Source organism: Parus major, chromosome 19 (assembly GCF_001522545.3).
Source record: "Parus major isolate Abel chromosome 19, Parus_major1.1, whole genome shotgun sequence".
Taxonomy (NCBI): Eukaryota; Metazoa; Chordata; class Aves; order Passeriformes; family Paridae; genus Parus; species Parus major.
The window spans coordinates 6741216-6760368 of record NC_031787.1 but is presented as its reverse complement, the minus strand read 5'-3'; the positions used below and the strand labels follow the sequence as shown (position 1 = coordinate 6760368).

At 51.1% G+C, this 19153-nt stretch overlaps 2 protein-coding genes across 6 annotated transcripts in view; one reads left to right on the top strand and one right to left on the bottom strand.

Annotated features, from left to right (window-relative positions):
• Window positions 1-12692, bottom strand: part of VPS53 (VPS53 subunit of GARP complex) — a 61990-nt gene extending 49298 nt beyond the window's left edge. For 4 of the 5 annotated variants that reach the window (XR_004499836.1, XM_015646850.2, XM_015646851.2 and 1 more), the window contains exons 1-4: window positions 12568-12692; window positions 9928-10008; window positions 8844-8893; window positions 7996-8062 (exon numbers count right to left, since the gene is read on the bottom strand). Coding sequence is in view for 3 of the 5 variants with exons in the window: in XM_015646850.2 (XP_015502336.1) it covers window positions 7996-8062; window positions 8844-8893; window positions 9928-10008; window positions 12568-12651 (282 nt within the window). In the remaining 2 variants the exon portion in view is untranslated. Of the gene's footprint in view, window positions 1-7995; window positions 8063-8843; window positions 8894-9927; window positions 10009-12533 lie in introns of all 5 variants that reach the window. The other variant, XM_033518878.1, reaches the window with a different exon arrangement.
• A 159-nt stretch (window positions 12693-12851) lies between these two features.
• TLCD3A (TLC domain containing 3A) lies at window positions 12852-18806 on the top strand. Its single transcript, XM_015646191.2, has 5 exons — window positions 12852-13112; window positions 13997-14080; window positions 16145-16358; window positions 16461-16556; window positions 16982-18806. Exons 1-5 carry the CDS (start codon window positions 12991-12993, stop codon window positions 17249-17251), a joined length of 786 nt encoding a protein of 261 aa, XP_015501677.1. The 5' UTR covers window positions 12852-12990; the 3' UTR covers window positions 17252-18806.
• Window positions 18807-19153: the final 347 nt, after the last annotated feature.

The window sequence follows — 19153 nt, the reverse complement described above, 5'->3', positions numbered from 1 at the left end:
TGCCCAGCCCTGCACAGGGGTGTCTGCACCACAAGGAAGGTGCTGATGTGACAAAACTCTGAGTGGCCTTGCTTCAGTGAGTAATTTTACATGAGTTTTACAGTACCAGGGCAGTGTGGCCATTTAAATGCTAATTGTGGGCATTGCACAACTTAACAAATAAAGCTCCTAGAGCTTCATCAGGCTTGGGCCTCATGGTGGGTTACTACAGCTCCATCATCACCTGGCAGGTGAGCAGCCACAGCCTTGCCTCACGCCCAAGATTAAACACTATTATCATGTAGCAAAAACTCCCCGTGCAGACACTCATTATTCTCTTTATCTGTTTCAGAATAGCCAAGATGTGAGTCTCTGCCCTCCTGTTTCTGTTGACACCCTGATTGCAGGTGTTTGCTGCACCTCCCTGTGCCCAGGACACAAAGGGCCTTGGATAACCAAGTGCCCCCGGCAATGCTGCTCACCCTCCCTCCTTTCTGGAGCTGCCTGTGTCTGTTTGATCAGAGGGAAAGCACATGAAATTTATTTGGGAAGACTGTAAATGACTGAGGGACTCCAGCTGACTTGTGTGCTGATGTGTTTGCACACTGCAATCGGTGATATTTGCAATATCAGAGCCACATCTGCAACATCAGAGCTTGACCTCTGTAAGGGGGGGGTCTCAGTTTAACTTAGTTTAACTTAGTTTAACTTAGTTTAGCAACCACTCGAGTTACAATCAGATTTTGCAAGATGAATCCATGTTCATATGCTGGTTTGGGTTGGGGTAGAGTTAATTTTCATCACAAGTATGGGGCTCTTTCTCTGCCCCAGCCAAAATCAGCACAGGTTAAGACTTTAAAGGCAAATATAAATGGGGGGAAAGCACAACCACACCAGGAACTCTCCAAGTAGGGATTTCCAAGTGGAATTCCTGTCACTTTACCTGCTGTATGAACAGAAGCAACACAGCTTGAATAAACATAACACACCAAAAATGTGAGGCAGCAACAACAACAACAAAAAGATAAAGAAGGGGGAAAAAGGAGTTTTAAATATCCACAGTAAGACACAATCTCCTGCCTGTTTGGAATTCTATTTTCAGGCTGGGTTTCTTGCTTTGTTGGCATCAAAGCCACACAGGACTGGACACAGTCTGCAGCTTGCAGTGCCTTCAACACCACCAACACCAGCACAAACACAACCCCATTCCCAGCCTCAGGCTGCAGGACAGGAACATCCCCACTGAAGCACAAGCCAAGGTCAAGCTCAGACTTGCTCCTGCCTTGCAGCAGATGGCAAAAGTTATGCCAGCATGAGAATAAACAGCACAAGTTCTTCCTGGCATTGCCATTCACCTGAAACCCTGTTCACTGAACGTGTTCTGGGCTAGAAAAAGCTCAGTGTCTCTACAAGGGAAGGACATTGTCCAACTGTCACAATTCACTAGGGAAATGACTCTGAATGAAACTCACTTTTGATTTATTTTGGCAGCTCAGCTCCTGCTTATTATTCATGGGTTACAAAAGAATATTATGGGACTTTAATCACTCAGCTGGAGCCTTGCAGAATCTGTGGCATGACTTTTCATAAAATATATAAAGTCACACAGCTTAAAATGCCATATTTAACCCCAATCCATTCACTATCTTAAAAAGGTATTGAAATCTAACACTAGTCATATTTCATATGTTCACATTTCAGAATAATGACCCATTCATAAAAATCCAGGAGATAAAGCTTAGCCAGGCAGGAGAGAATGAATGTAACTGAAAGATGGTGCTTACAACATCAGGGATTGTGACACAAAATAGCCCCCAAATATTTCAGAGATTTAGGTTTAATTAGTTATTAAGAGCTTATGACAGTCAGTGCTGTCCCAGCAGCAGGGACACATCAACACCTTCCACGTGAGCCAAGCCTGGACACTGTGGCCAAGGAAGCAGCACTGGAATTTGATGGCTGGAAGCAAGCATGTGTTTAAATAAATAAATGGCAGGAAAGTGCCGAGGGTAGGAGATGTGCAGGCACTGAGTGCCTTGGATCAGTGTGAAACACAACCTGCAGGCAGAAAAGCCAGCTCCACACAAGGAGGTGGAGGCTGAAACAACAGCGCTGCTTCTTAAGCAGGTTTATGCACACAGAGCACAACAGCACCTCCCTGCCTGCCAGGCTGACACTGCCCTTGCAAAGCTGGAGGGGACAAGCCACAGACTGTGGTGACACCACCCACCAGCTGCCCTGGGGCTCAGGACACTGCTCAGAAAACCAGCAGAGGACCCCACTCCCACTGCCCTCTGCAGCACCTGCATCACTCTCTTCCTCTGCTCACTCTCCATCTGCTCCTTCCTCCCTGGATTGATTCTGCAAAGTGTTTCCTGATCTCTGCTTCAAGAAAAGAAAAAGCAAGGGAGTATTTCACATACTCCCAGCTATGACCTTGTCAAACCCACAACCTGTGGGCATTTTTCTCTGCCAGACACAACCTCCTATTTCCACAGGCTCAAACACTGCCAGACACTGCAGCACACCCAGGGCAGGGCAGGCAGTTGGAGTCTCCCCACAGCTGCAGAGCCCAGATGTTCATTTCCACTTGCCAGGAGAAAGGACAGCCCTGGCTGACCAAAAGATGGGATGGCAAACTGAACTGTCTGGGCTCAGGCTGGGCAGCAAGGATATATTCCTGTTATTTCACCAGAGCAGCTGCCATCCCTTTTCTTGTTCTGCTGGAGTTATGAGAAATAAAATATATATCACTGTTTTCAAGGAGCAAAACAAAGAAGGAGCCAACCAAAGCAATCCAAGTTATCAGCCAGTATCTTCAGCCATGAGAAACATCCAAAGCTTTTCCCAGCCCAGGCACATCCATTTGCTCTTCTAGTTAACACTTAACTTTGTTCTAGCACTAATTGAGCCAGATCCTAATGGAGTCAGACACATTAAACAATAAAACACATTTTTCTTTGAAACACAATCCTGATTTGATGCAACTTCAGTCATTTACACACGCCGTGTGCACAAGGCAGGAAGGGAAAGATGGACCAGAGATAACAGAAATAAGTTTGTTGGATTTCATTTAGATTCAAACTATCAAGCCACAAATCCATTTGGGATCTTGAGACTCCTCTTGATTCTTTCCAAAATGGATTTCAGCTGAATCCACCTCACCTTTACCCACCCAGGCACCTCATCCTGGTTGCACAGACGCTGTCAAGGGTTAAACCAGCAGCAAGTGCAGACATTACAAGTACTCATCACAAGGACAAAAGCCTGATAGGTGAAGCAGCTTCAGCCAAACAACCAGTAAAGGCATGTCAGCAACTGTCAAAAAAATTACAGCCAGTCCATGCAGAAGCTTCAGCAATAAACACAACTGAGGAGTGACACATCAAACCATACGGAGTGCGTTAAACGCTCAGTGGAAAAATCTATGGGAACTTTTTATACTGCACCCTAGGGCAGAGAGGAGATCATGCCACAACTGGACTGCAGCTCTCAGCAAGGTCAGCCCACACTCCAGAGCAGCAGCAGCAGCTCTGAGAAAAAAAAAATAAAAAATAAAAACCTTCCAGAGGAAAAATCGTGTAGCACTGGCTCCCTAGAAACTGTTACAACTGAGCCACAGCAGCTCCTGCATTCCCAGCCTCTCCCAAGGCATCCAAAATAGTCCAAGTCTGGGACTCCCAAGGAAAATTTTGTTACGCCCTACAGAGGAATGTTCCACCCACAGCTGTTGTTTCCTCCCATAAAAGGATCATTAGTGAGATAATTTCTGAGGTTCAGGGCATTGTCTGCAGATTTTACTGAAATATCGCACCAGGAAGGGGAAGCCAAATGAGCCAGACTATTTTAAGGCTTTTGCATTTGGAGGAAATTCTAGGGCAAAATTTCAAAAAGGCAGATGCTTTGAACTGGGAAACGTTAGGCTTTGTGGAAAAGGGAGCATTCCTGTCTTTAGAGTTGCTTAAATAACTCTTTTGGGGCCACATCTATTGGATGGCCTTTATTTTTAGATTCAGAATCTGTTTTTTCAGACACCTTGCTGCTAATTTATCCACACATGTGTATGTGAGCAAGACTGTTTGGGAAACAGTTTAAAAGCTTATAGACAAAAAAAAAAAAAAGCTACTTTTACATGAAAATTTCTCATTGAAATGCCTTCTCATAGCTACAACTCATCTCAAAGCCCTGCCCTCAGTAGGCAGAGGGGCACAGAAGTGTTATCCCAAACATCATCCCAAACATCATCCCAGCCTGACAGGACAGGAGACTCCATCCCAGGGAGCACAGCAGCTGGATCTGCAATCAGGATTTTGGACTTCCTAAGGACTCCTGTTCCTTAAGGAGCGTGGAGAGCACATTTCCATAGCTGCACACTCCATATTCCCCACTGGGTCAGACTGGGATTTGGATTCCTGGGACAGTAACAAGCAGCACTGCCCAGATTTGTCTCTGCTGGCAGTGCTCCCTCGCCATCAATTATCAGCAAAACGTTATCCTGTTCTCAAAACCAAGGCTGGGCTCCCCTCTCCTGGACAGCTGGGAAGGTGCAGCTCTCAACAAGGCTCCTCCACAAGACAGCTTTGGAAAGCTTTTTGCTGGGCACAGTTGGTAAATAACCCCATTTCCTCAAAAACACAATCTGCCAAGGCTGATAACCTCAGCTTGTCTTCGAGGAACCTGCCAGGATCACTGGTGTCTAAAAAGGGATTGGGTAGGTTGATGATAAACCCCAGTAATTCGAGCAGTACTTGAATTAAATGCCTGCACAAGATTCCAAATTATTTTTTGGGCAGCTCTGGCTGACAGGAGATGGGAAAACCAAGGCTGAGCTCCCTCACCTGCAAGGGCAGCAGGGATGGACCAGCACAGACAGCTGAGGGCAGGGACTCACCAAAGAACCCCTTCCTGCCTTGCTTCGACTTAAACAACTTTTTTTTTTAATTCTGCCACTGCATCCAAGGTTTGTATTTCCTTTGGATGGAAGTCAGAGACTGAAAGGATGTTTATTCAAACTATTATTTACCCCTCAGACAAGGACATCTCCAACACATCTGCAGTCAGGCAACGCTGGCAAACACTGGCCACAGCATCAGGAGTTGCTAAGAGAGAATGTGATTGAAGGGAAGAGGTTTTTGCAAAACACCTTTCAGGCCCAATCCTGATGTTAAATACACAGGATCCTGAGCTCCCACTGAAATTCAATCAGCTCCAAACTCAGAGTTCAGACACACTTTTATTTATGGCACACGCTCTCAAAGAGACGATGGATTGCAGTGTTCCTCTTGGATCTCAGTGTGTCAAGGGGATGGAAATCAAAAGACAGGAATTTTCCAAAAATTTCTGACTTTTCCTAAAGCCAAAGTACTGTGCACTACAGGCTGGAGATGTCTCTTATGGTAAGAGTTACGAATGGAGGAAGATTAGAGATACAGAGCTTTGCTTCAAACCTCTTGCAAAAGCAGGTTGCCAACTGTTTCCTTCCTAATGAAGGGTGGTTTGCAGTTGTGGTTATGATGATAAAATGTAATAATGATCTTCATCCTGGGCAGCCTAAGGGTGAGGCCTGCAGGATGACACTATCTACCCATGTGGATATGTCAATCCAATTCTGCAGTGTAATACTGGTCTTGAGGATACAAGTTTCCTACAAATGTTGTAAGACTATACTATGAGTACAAACAAGAACTTAATTTTGCTGTGGGACAGAGTTACCAGGAGAACTAAATAAGGAAAACAGCAACACAACTCCCTTCCAAGCACAGAACTGACCTGCCTTAACAGCACCTTGTTTTCAGGCTGTTTCAAAACTATTTCTTTCTATGCATTGGAAAATAAAACCCTTCCTCTCCAAGTGGGAGAAATCAGGCCTCTTGCTCTATAAAAACATTTCCAAGTGTCCTTGATTCCCCTGAGAATATGCTGGTAAAACAAAGGCACTTTTCAGCACAGGAACAGGCAGCTGAAGCTGGAAAACAAGGTTTTCACCCCCACAATCTGCAATCAACAGAGTGATCACGTGAAGAGGGCTGCCTCACTCCCCCACACAGCACCCAGGATACTCAGGGGACACAGTGCAGGGGTGACAGCAACAGCAAACATTTCTTCTAGGTTTCCTCTGATTTTGGGTGACAAATATAAAATTCCATCTCAAACTGAAATGTCATTCAAGAGCTCCCCAGCTCTGTAAGGTTATCTCCAAAATCTGAGGTTGCTGATGCTCCTTCACTGCTTTGAACTTCAAGACCTTCCCCCTCTAATGACCCTCTGGTTCCAGCAGTTCACACAAAAAACACAAATCCAGGTGTAAAATGATTGGCCTGGATTACAAACATAGAAAGAAAAAACTCACAGCATTTCAGAATCAATGTTTTTCTTCCCAGAGAAGTAACACTTTAAATAATTAAATGGTTTCAGTATTTGTTAGGATCTCAAAGTAAGAAACAGCAGTTGTGCTCCTGGGAGATTGTCTGGCCTCAGCCCACGCAACTGTAAGCTCTGGCATCTGTCTTAAAGTTTGCTTCTACTTTGCAAAGCAGCAAAATGAGGGAAACCAGGAAAATCCACAGCTAAATACACGAATATTTATGATTAACTGCAGCTCCAGGCCACTTGAAATATGTCCTGCATGGAGCCACAAGTGAACACCTTGAAGGTTTGTTTTTTTTTACATAATCAGGATTTTAACTGGTTCCTTTACAACCAAACTGAAGGAAGGGCAGCACAGACAGCTCTGCCTTGCTGGTGCTTCAGAGCAGGACACTGTGCAGGTCCATCTGTCCAGGCCTTGGAGAACTTCAAAGGGATGCAAGAGTGACAAACCACAGACACAGGACAGCGTTCTGAACAAAGCTTGCCAACCTCCACAGCACAGAAATGCTCCTGTTATCCACAGGCACAGCTGATCACTGCTTGTGTTCATCCTTTTCTCCAAGTCCTGAGGCACTCCAGGCAATTCACACACACAGCTCTTCTCAACCCCACTCTTTTGTGGTCTTCTCAGAGAATTTATCCTCTCAAATGGGCCCAAAAAACTACAACAGCACCAGCTTTCCAATCACAAACTGTCCCAAGCACTGCACCAATTTCCACTCCCTCCTCAATTTCTGTAGTTGCCTCCCCACTTGATTCCTTGTCTCATTCCTGCACAGTAATTACAGGAGCACCACTCCCAGGTAAGCCACATCCCAAGCACATCCCCAGCTTATTAGCAGTACTTAGACATCCATGATTCAACTACTTCTGCTAGCAGAGATGAGCATGTCTCATGTTTTTCTAAAGCAAGACAAAACTATAGGCAGGTTAAATAATTCCCTTGAGGCAGAAATAGGATCAGAAGTAGATACCAATTGCTGTGACAGCAAGGAGAGGAAAACACAGAGGGTAATTACCACATGCCAGTCTTAGGGCTGGTATTAAGAAGTCACTGAGGAACCTTGACTGATGGTCTGAGGTTCAATGTCCTGGCCTAAAACAGGACAGGAAACAGAGACAAACCAAGTGACACCTCAAAACCAGCTGACTCAGGGCCAAGCTGAGCACTCACATCCTCTGCAGCCATGGCTGTGCTCACCAATACTGAACTCCCAGCAAGCACCTCTGTCAGGCAAAAAACAAGTGAAAACCTGAGGGCTGGACAGGAGCTGCAAGAGGAAGTGGCAGCCAGTGATGAGCACAGTGACCAACAACTCGGGACACCTCAGCAAACAGCTCAGGGAAAAGGACAAACAGCCTGCTATTGATCCCTACCCAGGATCAAATGTACTTGTACCTGTTCAGTGCTGCTTGTTTTATCATCAGAGCAGCACACAGGCCTCCTGCTTTTGATCTTTAAATCAATTCCTCATTCACTTTCCTTCAGAGGGTGAGGCAGGTCAGAACAGCTGCTGAGGGAGCAGCTCAGCAGTGCAAGAGGCACAGAAACATCTCAGTAACAGCACCAGTGGGGTTTTCCCTGCCAAAGCCATTCCTCAGTGACATCCCAAGCTGAGAACCCCTGGCTTTCCTGGCTGCACATACCTGCCTGCCATCCTGTCCCACGTTGGTCTGTCCCCTCACCACAGTTCGGATGTTGTCATCCAACCTCCTGCAGGAAAAACCCCAGAGCATCAAACCCAGTCTCTGTCAGCCTGACCCAAACAGCTGGGGGAATCCTGAGACTTACAGAATCAACTTAAAATAAAAAAAACCTGATGTTACCAATGCTAAAATCATTATTTCCCCCCTCCCTCTCTGTTCAGTGACACTGCCTTACACAATCTAAAAGTCCTGTTGCAAAAATAAAAATCCATTTCCTAATTTAACCAGGGTTTCTTGCTTTCCTGTTCCCTTAAGCAATATTGTCAGCTCTCCCTTGTCTGTTTGCATTTCAACTTCCCACATATGAAAGTGCTGTCTCAATCATTTCATGCTGGCAATATCAGCCAGCACAGAAAATTTATGTATTTCATGCACACCTGTATTTATTTTGTACTTTTAGGACCAAAAATGACAATTCAAAAATACAGAGTGAGAGTTTTTACAACTGATATTCTGAACCCAAAAACAATGAATTCTTGGCAATTGAGTCTTTTGGGTAGTTTGCTCACTCAGCCCTCAAACTGTACTAAAATTTGGTACTTTTTGACTCTCAGTTGTTTTTTAAGGCTGCACTTCACAACCCATCAGCTTAAACAGCCTTCAGGGCACATAACAGAAGTGAAATATAAAAAGTCTAATTGTTTTGGTGGCACTGTTAGACTCGAGGTTGGTCCTATCCATGCCTTTTTAACAAACTAAATCCTGTCAGCTGTAGAACAAAGGCTGCATTTATTGGTGACAACCAGACCAAGCCACCTGGGCTGCAACAAAATGGAAAAAATATTTACCTTATTTTCAATCTGATCTTGTTCACAACTTCATCGATGTTTGCCAAAGACTGGAACATAAAAAGAAATCAGAGAGAAGTGAAATGGTGAATGTTTTAAAGAGGAACTTGTCAGCTGTGATCCCAAACACTCTATGACACAGGGGCCATGAAGAAGAGGAGAGCAATGGCTTTGTTTTACAGGTGGAGGCACTGAGACAACTCAGCTGCTTCTCTGTCACATCACAAAAAGCACAAAAAGGTCAGGGCTCAGGGCTTCCCCCATCCCCGAGCTCTGCCTTGTCCTTTGTCACCAAAACTGTGTGAGAGTGACCTCCAGTGGGCATGGGGACAGAGCCTTTGGGCTGAGACCCCCCTGCAGAGCCCAGACACACAGAAAACAGCCTGAAAGGAGATGCAGTGGAGGCACTGCTGGGGAAACAGCTCCTCACTGCTGGCAGAGGGAAAATAGCCAAGCCACACCACCAGAAAAAGCTGCAAGTTAAAACCAGCAGTGCTGCAAAGGGTCTCAGACATGGGAAATGTTAGAGCAGCCTCACAACACAAACTTCAGCTGTAGAAATGTCTCTGTATTGCAAGAGGTTCATCTAAAACTCCCCCTGGGGCTGAAGTTGTGAACACAAAGCATGGATGTGGGCCCACAGCAATCTCATTCTTTAAATCTTAAAAGAAACAACTGGGTTCAAACTCTCCTGTGACATTGTACAGGCAACACCTGCCTGATTTGGCTGAAAACCCCAGGAACTCACCAATGATTGATACATGGCAAGTTATGACATTTACTCCATCTATACAGAAAATTAATTTATTTCTACATATCAAAGCAAGACTTTAACTGCAGCAAGCACTCTGGTTTGAAAAAGACTACATAATGACAGCAGACCCCGTGAGCTGCAAATTTAAGAAATTATTATTGTTACAGCTTCATTTCCTGTGCTAGTGTTTAAAATAAAATGTTTGGGTACAGGTTTAAACACTGCTTTGGTTGTTTGCTGTCAGGTTACCCCAACAGTAAAGGGTGGAAGTAAAATCTGATAGTAAAAAGTGTGAAAGTAAAGTCTGAGAGTATTTGGAGCATTACTTACTTGCTCAGTGGGAAAGAGAGCATTAATATACTCCACAGCATTGAAATCTGCTCTGTCCAGTGGATCTTGGCTGGGAAATACCTGGAAAGAGGGAGGAAAACAAGCACAATCAACCACCATCAGTATTTTCTGTAACTTTACACAGTTTCTACTACTTTTAATTCCTTCAGCACCTGCTTCCAGTTGGGTTTCACAGCATTTCTCTAACTAATGGACAGGAGTAGAGCAGCCACGTGCTCTGCAGGGCTCTGACCTCCCAAAATTCCTGTGGATATCAGCCTGGATAAACACAGATAATTCACACACAGCCCTGGCACAATCCATCCAGGAATTCCCAAGACATACAAACCATTAATCACATATCCCAAACCATCCTGATGCTTTTGCTGTTGTCTGGGAACAAAGTGAGGCTCTGCCCTGCTCTTGGCAGGAGCTTTGCCAGGCCTCACAGTGACAGACACAGGGTTTGCTTTCCACAGCTGTGTAATAGGAAACGTGATGAATTAAGGACTGGTTGTACAAGTTCTCTAGAGACTTGGGTTTGCCACTTTTCACAGAAGAGGGAGAGAAACACAATCTGCTGAATGATTTGGGAAGGGGGAAAGTGCAGCTGTGGTGCAAACAGATCTCATCTCTCCTCAGAAGAGTTCAAACAACACAAACATGACTGCCAGGCCTTGCTTTTTGTCCCCTCAGACTGAAGTGTGGTGCTTTCCCTTCCCTGCTACCACACTGAAGCTGTGGGTGTCCCATCACTGGAAGGGTTCAAGGTCAGTCTGGATGAGGTTTGGAGCAACCTGGGATGGTGGAAGCTGTGGAAGGAATGAGATGGTCTTTAAGGTCCCTTCCAACCCAAAGCATTCTGTGATTCTGGTATTTGTCCCATACTTACAGAGCCATCAGCTCTGCACTCCATGGCCAGCAACCCCCCTGGCAGAAGCAAAGGCAACCCCACAGCATCCCCCTGCTCAATGAGAGCCTTCACATATGGGCATATAAAGCATTTATGTTGTTTTACACATTTTGCACTGAAAAACCAGCGATTTTGTGAGATAAAAGGATATTCTGCCTGAACCAGCCCTCCTGGGAAGCTTTCCCAGTCACTTCTGTGGCTGAGGCAGCAGTTAAACATGCATGAGGTCCTGGTGAGTGAGGAAAATACTCTGACATCACCTCATACAAGAGCACAACTGCAGCATCACACCCAGCCTGTCCTGCTCACAACTCACACTCAACCTATCCCCAAATCTCCACAGGTATTAAGAGCAGATGAAACAAGAGGTGAGATGGGAGATAAAGGCTGCTCAGGAACTCCACTCACACTGCAGATAGGGATCGCTGCTGCAGGCAGATGGAGCAGCTGTGGGAGCTGTCACTCCCAGGAGTTTGTCACAACCTATTAATCAGAAATGCTACCCTGCCTTTGGTGGGGCACCAGTTCTGCCTGTGCTCCCCACCCCGCTTCCGGCAGGGCAGCTGAGCCAGCTCTGCTCGTTTAACCAGAACTGGGCAGGTTTTGCCCAAAACTGGTTAAGGAACACTGACAGGAACAGCGGGATTACTGGGTTGGGAAGTGCCAGAGAGGAAGTTGGAAAGCAGCAGGTGGTGTCATCCTCAACATCTCCCAGTGCTCAGGATGTGAATGTTTTCCTACAGCTTTATTGTTTGTTAAAATAATTCAGCCAGGCACGTTGTGGATTCTCCACTGCTCAAAAACTCATGTCTACAAGTGCAGAGGATTATTCCTCTGGACAGGCTCTAGGTCCCTTTTAGAAGCTGCTATTAATTTACCAGTTCCCAGGGCCTCCCCCTACTCTTTGAGGAGGGCCTCCAAAAGTGACCCACAAGACTCAACACTCAAGAAGGTATAAAAACTTATTTCAGTGATATTTTGTGAGACAGACACTGCTACTGCCCAGACTTCTGCTACAGGGAAGACAGTTTGAGATGGAAAGGCCGGCTGCAGGCAGTGCAGGCTCAGCCACAGAGAACAAGAGCCATGGTTTTACCCTGGGTTCCCACGGGATTCTGATGGGTTCCGAGTGCCACAAAGGCTTTATGGGAACACTGGAACCCCTGAGTTGTAGGGGCACTAAAAGGATTATCAAGTCCAGCTCCTGGCCCTGCACAGACACCCCAGCAATCGCAGCCTGGCATCCCTGGCAGCGCTGTCCTGGAGCTGCGGCAGCCCCGGGGCCGGGCCCATTCCCTGGGGAGCCTGGGCACTGCCCAGCACCGTCTGGATGAAAAAACCCACGTGTGTTCACCACAGCCGAACCCAGCCGATTCGATTACTCCAGCCGAGCCACAGGCGCTGCACTGGGGTGTTTCCACACCACCAAACACGTCTGCAATTAGCGACAGAGCCGCCTCAGCACCGCCAGCACCGCACGGCTCACACTGACCGGGACACGACGAGCCACGCTCAGCCCCCAGCGCGGGCCCGGCCGGTCCGAGCCCACCCGGGGCTGACGGGGCTCTGCCCCTCACCGGGCACGGCCGGCCCGGGGCTCCCCGGGCCCGGCAGCGGAAGGCCCGGAGCCGCTGGGGAGGGGCTCAGAGGCGGCCGCGGGCCCTCACCGAGCGGCCCCGGGTCGCGCTCGCACCTGTCCCCTGAGCGGGGGGACCCGCCCGGCGCACCTGCTCGATGGCGGCCTGCACGGCGGGCGCCAGCTCCAGCGCCGCCTCCAGCCCGGCCTCCAGCTCCGGCTCGTCCTCCTCCATGGCGGCACCGCTTCCGCCGGCAGCGCGCGGGGCGGGGCCCGGCCGAGGGGCGGGGCCTGACCGAGGGGGCGGTGCTTTTGTGGGCGGAGTCCTGTTGGGTGGGCGGGGTTTCTCTGTGTGGGCGGGGTTTACCCGGACGGGGGCGGAGCCTCCGCCCGGCGGAGCGGGGCGCGTCCGGGCAGCGGCGGGAGCGGCGGGGCTGGTCCGGACCGAGCCGAGCCGAACCGAGCCCAGCACAGCCCAGCTGAGCCCGGCCGAGCTAAGCTGAGCCCAGCCGGGCTCTCCCGCCGCCCGGCCGGCTGTTGACAAGCGGCGGCGGGAGACAGCGCGCTCATCCCCATGTGGCGGACGCTGGCCCTCGCCTCCGCCTTCTTCCCGGGGCTCTTCATCCTCTGCATCCGGTTGCTGCGCTGGGCCGCCCCGGGATGGAGCCTCAAGGACCGCATCCTCCTCAGCGGCAGGTACGGGCGGGAGCGGCGGGAGGTGACGCGCACGGCGGCGGGACCTGCCGGGACCGGGATGGGGACCGGGAGCGGGACCGGGAGCGATCCGGGCGGGCCAAGAGCGCCGGGTCCCGCCGGCCGTGAGCCTGGGCTCGGGGGTGCCGCGACGCTCCGGGGGATGGTCCTTGGCCGTTCCGAGCACAGACCCCACGAAGTGGGCGGGAAAGGACCGGCGGCAGGAGCAGCACTTCGAGCATGGGCATCCCCTCCAAGCGAGAGCATCGCCCCCGAGTGGGAGCATCCCCCCCGAGTGAGCGCATCCCCCCCCGAGTGAGCGCATCCCCCCCCGAGTGAGAGCATCACCCCCGAGTGGGAGCATCGCCCCCGAGTGGGAGCATCGCCCCCGAGTGGGAGCATCCCCCCCCGAGTGGGAGCATCCCCCCCGAGTGGGAGCATCCCCCCCGAGTGGGAGCATCCCCCCCGAGTGAGCGCATCCCCCCCCGAGTGAGAGCATCGCCCCCGAGTGGGAGCATCGCCCCCGAGTGAGAGCATCACCCCCGAGTGGGAGCATCCCCCCGAGCACGAGTGTCTCAGCCCGGCCGGACCCCGCACCGTGGTACCGTTTGTCGGGGCGGGGATGCTCCGGTGCAGCTCTCCCTCTGCCCACGGGGAACCGGCAGCGTTCTCCCGGGGGTGAGAACCAAATCCTGTCCCGTTCCACGGGGGTGGAAGGGACGGGACTTGGCAAGAATCCCCCGGGAGGCAGCGCCTGGCACAGCCTCGCCGTGACGAGGCACTGGGGTGTGCACGGAGTAGGCGGCTGTGAACCACCGGCTCTCCCTGCGCCTCGGTCCTTGTGGGGTCACGTTTGGGGTGACCCCTTTCCTCTCTCTTCCTTTCAGGCTGGTGTCCACAGTGCAAGCCACCATGGCAACAGTGTCAGGGATCACGGTTGTCCTCAGCTGCAAGAACGTGGTGCATGACAGGTAACCCAGTGCCCACCCTGTCCCAGGGATGTGCTCAGCCAGCTCGGGGCTGGAGGGTTTGCTGCCAAAGGTTTGCACGTACAAAGGGGAGAGGAAAACCTGATTCATGTTCCTCTTTCCCCCACTTCAGCTGGAAGGGTTGGGCAATGAGCTGGATGTACACCCCCTGAACAGCAGCAGCTTGCTCAGGCCTGGGAGGGCTCTGCCAGCACAGTCTCCTCCAGAGGATGGGCTGTAACATGGGCTGTATATAGAGAAAAATACAGACATCATCAGCTCTGAAGGGCTAGGGAGTCTCCTTGCTGGAAGCTGAAATTGCTACTGAGTCAAGCAGACCTGGTGAGGACTGATTTTAGAGATGCATCAAAAAGGATTCTGAAAGAGTCCAGAAATGGTAAAGTTGGAATGGAATGGTAAAGTTGGATTCCTCTGAAGGAAAATCCTGCTGCCTTGTCCTCAGAGCTCTGGGATAAACTGCCCAGAAGTGATTCTCAGGAGGAATGATAGCGTAATCTGGGTCAGAAGACTTAAAAACAGAGCTATTATCCAGACTAGCAGAGAAGATTGCAGAGGGGAAGAATATAATTATGCTGAACTGGAATTCAACCATCACACACTGATTTTAGGGTGATTTTTAGGAAGGGCTTCCAACTTGGTCATAGCAGACCTGTCTTTAATGCACAGATATGAATTATCTCGCCTTGCTCTGGATAGATCCAGACTCCTCAGGCCTGCTTAACCCAAGCAGTCTATGCGTTACCTTTTTGCTCTGAAATAAAATTTCTGCTGTATAGATAAGGCAGATGATGAATCCCAAAGCCACACAGACAGAAGGTGCTGCCAGCAGCCCTCCTTCCCCCAGAGCTGTCTGCTTGCCCGGGTGTACTCAAGGCCAAGGGCTCTGTGCAAACACTTTGTGGGCAGAGACCTAGATTTTCTTTGAATCTGGAGGAAATTGAGCCCAGTGCTCAGCAGGGAAGGCCTCGGAGAATGACAGCAAGACAGCGAGCCAGGAAGCATCACAAAGGTTGCAGTAAAATTTGCCAATTTATTTAGAGGCAGACAATCTTTATATGGCCAGTGCTGTAATTGCCCTCCAAAGCCCTGGGCAACTTTTGCAAACACAATCACTTGCCACCCGTGCTTCACACCACTTACATCTTTCCATCTGGATCTCCTGCAACAAATCTTTTCTTGGGATGGCAGGAGAGCAAAAAGAGATTTGAACCCCAAGCTACATTTCTCCAAGCAACAGCGTAGGGGGGCTTTGTCTTTCTTATTTTTTGTCTTTTTTTTTTTATTTAATTTAATTTATTTATTTTTTATTTATCAGTGTGATTTCAGGCAGGATTTTTTAAGGAGGCCAGTGTCCCTGCAGAGCAGGGCTTGCTGCTGCCCAGATTGTGCAACCAGGATTCCAACATGCTTTGGGAACAGGCAGCTGCCTGCAATTATTTCCCAACAGACAAATGCCTCATGGGGGTTTATTGCCTCTGCTGGATATTTTGTGCTTCACTCTCCAAACTCCAGGCCAGCCATCCCTGGTTAACTCTGAGTTCTCCATGTGCTTCCCAAAGATTCTCTGGATTAGGCAGCCAGCTGATGCAGTGTGACAGGCAGGAGAGACACAGGATTAGGGGTTTCCACCACCAAGCACCAACTCTAGGGCTTAGGAGAGGAGATCACCTGTGCAAAGGAGTCAGCTTGCTGCTAGATCCCAAGAAATGCTGTGCCCCTGGTCCGTGCTGCAAACTCCTGGCTGTGGGGCTAATCAGGATCCTTCGTTAGCGCCGTGTTTGTGCTTGGCCAGGCTGAGCTCAGTGCCTGGCACAGCCCAGCAGGAGCGGGGTCAGCACTGAGATCCGTCCTCCACACGTACCAGGCACCTGTTCTCTGAATCAGCCTGTACCTGGCTGAGCCAAACAGACTCAAAATTCACCCCCTTCCAGCTTCAAAATCCATTGAAATGCTGCCATTTCAGTCCTAAAGGCTCTTCCACCTCCCAGAGCATCACAAAGTGCTTGGAGCCATTGTGATGCCTCTGTGTGTGCTGCTCCTCCCCAGGCACTGGCTGGCTGTGGAGTACATATGGGTCCTGGTTCCCTACATGACCTATGACATCTATGTCATGTACCTGTGCCACTGGCACAAGAGCCAGGAGAAGGGGATCCTGGAGAAGAAGCACTCTCTGGCCAGCGTGTGGAGCTTCCTGCTGCAGGAGCGGCTGATGGTGACCCACCACCTCTTCATCCTCATCGTGCTCACCCCCATCACCCAGGTAAGGGCTGCTGCAGGAGCCCAGGACACCTGGACATGCTGGGTGTTGGTTCCTGGCCACCTCTTTGCAGGGCCCCAGGCTCAGTGCTGGCTTTCTTTACAGCACTTCAGGGGAGAGCTGGGGGACTTCTTCGTGGGCTGCATCTTCATAGCAGAGCTGAGCACACCTTTTGTATCGCTGGGCAAAATCCTCATGCAGGTAGGTGAGGAGGGATGGGGCAGGGAAGCCACAGCAGTTCACCTCCTCTCCCTGCCCCAGGCTCCATCAGCTCCTCCCCAGGCAGTGCCTGAGCTTGGGGTGTCTCAGGGAGGGGCAGCCCCACAGCTGCAGCCCAAATCTCCCCTGCACTGCTGCCTTCCTCCCAGTGTCCCATCCCTTTCCCGCAGTAACCATCACACCCAGAACTGGGGGCTGTGCTGTGGGCTGGTGCTGCCCTCTCCTGCCTGTTCCTCCCCTGCACCACGTTCATTCCCACCCCTGCCCTCCTCCATCCCTTCCCACCCCACCTTCTACTCCCCTTCCTCCAGCCCTCCTGGATGCTCATCTCATTGCTCCCAGCACCGCCAGTGCCCCAGAGCGCTGGGGGCGCTTCTCACCCCGCACTCCCCTCCTTCTTCCCCCAGCTCAAAATGCAGGACACGCTCCTGCACAAGGTGAATGGGATCCTCGTCCTGGTGACCTTCTTCGTGTGCCGCATCCTCCTCTTCCCCTTCATGTACGCGGCCTACGCCCGGCAGGTGGGGATCCCGCTTTACCTGGTGCCGTTCCGCATCCCCCTGCACTGCAACATCGCCAACGCGTCCCTCATCGCCCCCCAGCTCTACTGGTTCAGGCTCATCTGCCGCAAGGCTGCCCGGCTCTACGGCGGCTCCCCGGCCCACCGGAGCAGATAACGGAGCAGATAACGGAGCAGATAACGGAGCTGATAACGGAGCTGATAACGGAGCTGGCACACAGGCAGCCCCCGGCCCTTCCCCGGGACCGGGAGCAGCGGTTCTGCTGGAGCTGGAAGCAGCCTCCGGTCTCCAGCGCCGTGCCAGGCAGCACCAGCCTGGGCGAGGAAGGTTTCCTCCCACACCGCTCCGGCGCTCCGTGTCCTCCCGCCGGGCTGGGAGCCGGTCTGGAAGGACGGCATTCCCTGTGGGATTCGGCTCTGCAGCACCGCACAACCGAGGGTTCCACAGAGGGGTTTATTGCAGCCCCCCCGGCGCGCCTCCCAGGGCTGGCACCGGCGGGGGATGCTGCAGCGAGCCCAGCCCCGGGGATGGGGAGCTTGTGCCGGAGCTGCTGCAGCCCCAGCCGGGCCTGGAGCTGCAGCACAGCTCTGAGAGCCGTTCCTGACCTTTACTGACTTCAGCTCTACACTACAGCCTGCTCGGCCTCCCCCGTGCACCTCCCGCTGCAGCTGCTGGGCTCAAGCTCCGCTTACCCTCCGGTGCTTTCCACTGCAGTGTCTGACAGCCCTGGGGGACTCCCGTGTTCCCAGCAGGGCTGGAGGGCTCATGCCACCACAGGGGAACGGTTCTGCTGTCTCAGGGCAGGAGGAGGACAGGAACCTGCCTAGTCCTTGTCTCACCTCCACACAGGGCACTATGCAGAGGCTACAATTTTCCCTTCCCTAAGCACAGCTGCTTTTATCTGCCCTGCATCCCCTCAGGAGGAATTTAAAACCATCTGGTAGACCTTGCTCTGCTCTGCCCTCCAGCTGGCACCACCACACCCTGGGAACACCTGTACAATGGATCCCTCCAGCCCCATCCCACCCACCTTGGGGCTGCCAGGGACAGAACTGGGGCTGCACAGAAGGATCCAGCAACCCCACAGCAGGATGCTGGGCTGGTCCTTCACCGGTTCAGCCCATTTCCACTTTCAGTCACAGCAAAATGGGTACAGGCTCCCCAGCCCACCCTGCACCACAGGGTGTGTGCATCAGACCACGGCTGCGTTCACTCCCTGCAGCCAGCACCAGCCAGGGCAGCCACCTCCTTCTGCAGCTTCCTGTGCCTGCTCCGGGGCAGGAACAGCCCTGGCACAGCCCTGGCACAGCTCCATGCCCAGAGACCTGTGACCACTCTGTGCCTTTCGTTCTGTCTGAAACCAGCAGCCAAGCTCTGGGAAACCTGGATCTTTTGGGTGTTGGATCTCATCCCAACCACGGCTGCTGTTCTGGATAGAGTGTAAAATAACAAAAAGGGCCTCTTCTGACCTGTGGTTGCTGTTGCAGAGACACCACAGTCACAGTAACCACGGATGACCACAGAGACCAGCTGATGTTACAAACAGCTTGCGACTCATTACAGATGTTGTATCTCACTGTTTTCATTGCGAAAAATGTGCCTTATGTAAGGAAAAAAAAAAAAACCAGCCAATGAGGCACCTCAGTTTGCACTAACACTGCCCTATTTACTGTCAGGAGACCAATAAAGATTTCCTCTCTGAGTCACACCACTGGCTGGCTCTTCCACGTGCCGTTCATTGCTGGGTGGGGGTGTTACACGTGGGCTTACTGCTGCACCCCCACCTCCGGGCAGGAGCAGCACACACGGATTCCCAAAAGTTCCTGCCTGTCCTGAACTCACCCAACTCGCTTCCCAGCCTCCAATTTGCTTTCCAGCCTCTGGCAGCACGTGGCAAAACCAGCAATTCTCCTGGGACTAGGAGAGGGCTGGTGGCAAAGCAGCCAGAGGGAAGCGATTTCCTCGATGCTGGAGGCTGCTGTGTAAATGCAGAGAGCCAGCAGGCAAGGCTGCAGCCACAGAACTGGCAGCTTGCACAGGAACAGCTGTGCCCAGTTA

What these genes read in the sequence shown, in the direction of transcription:
- TLCD3A (XM_015646191.2), top strand. Translation starts at nt 12,991, where the DNA reads ATGTGGCGGACGCTGGCCCTCGCCTCCGCCTTCTTCCCGGGGCTCTTC. An exon ending in TGCTCACCCCCATCACCCAG is followed by an intron (nt 16,359 to 16,460) that starts GTAAGGGCTGCT and finishes CTTTCTTTACAG; the next exon opens with CACTTCAGGGGAGAGCTGGG. An exon ending in TGGGCAAAATCCTCATGCAG is followed by an intron (nt 16,557 to 16,981) that starts GTAGGTGAGGAG and finishes TTCTTCCCCCAG; the next exon opens with CTCAAAATGCAGGACACGCT.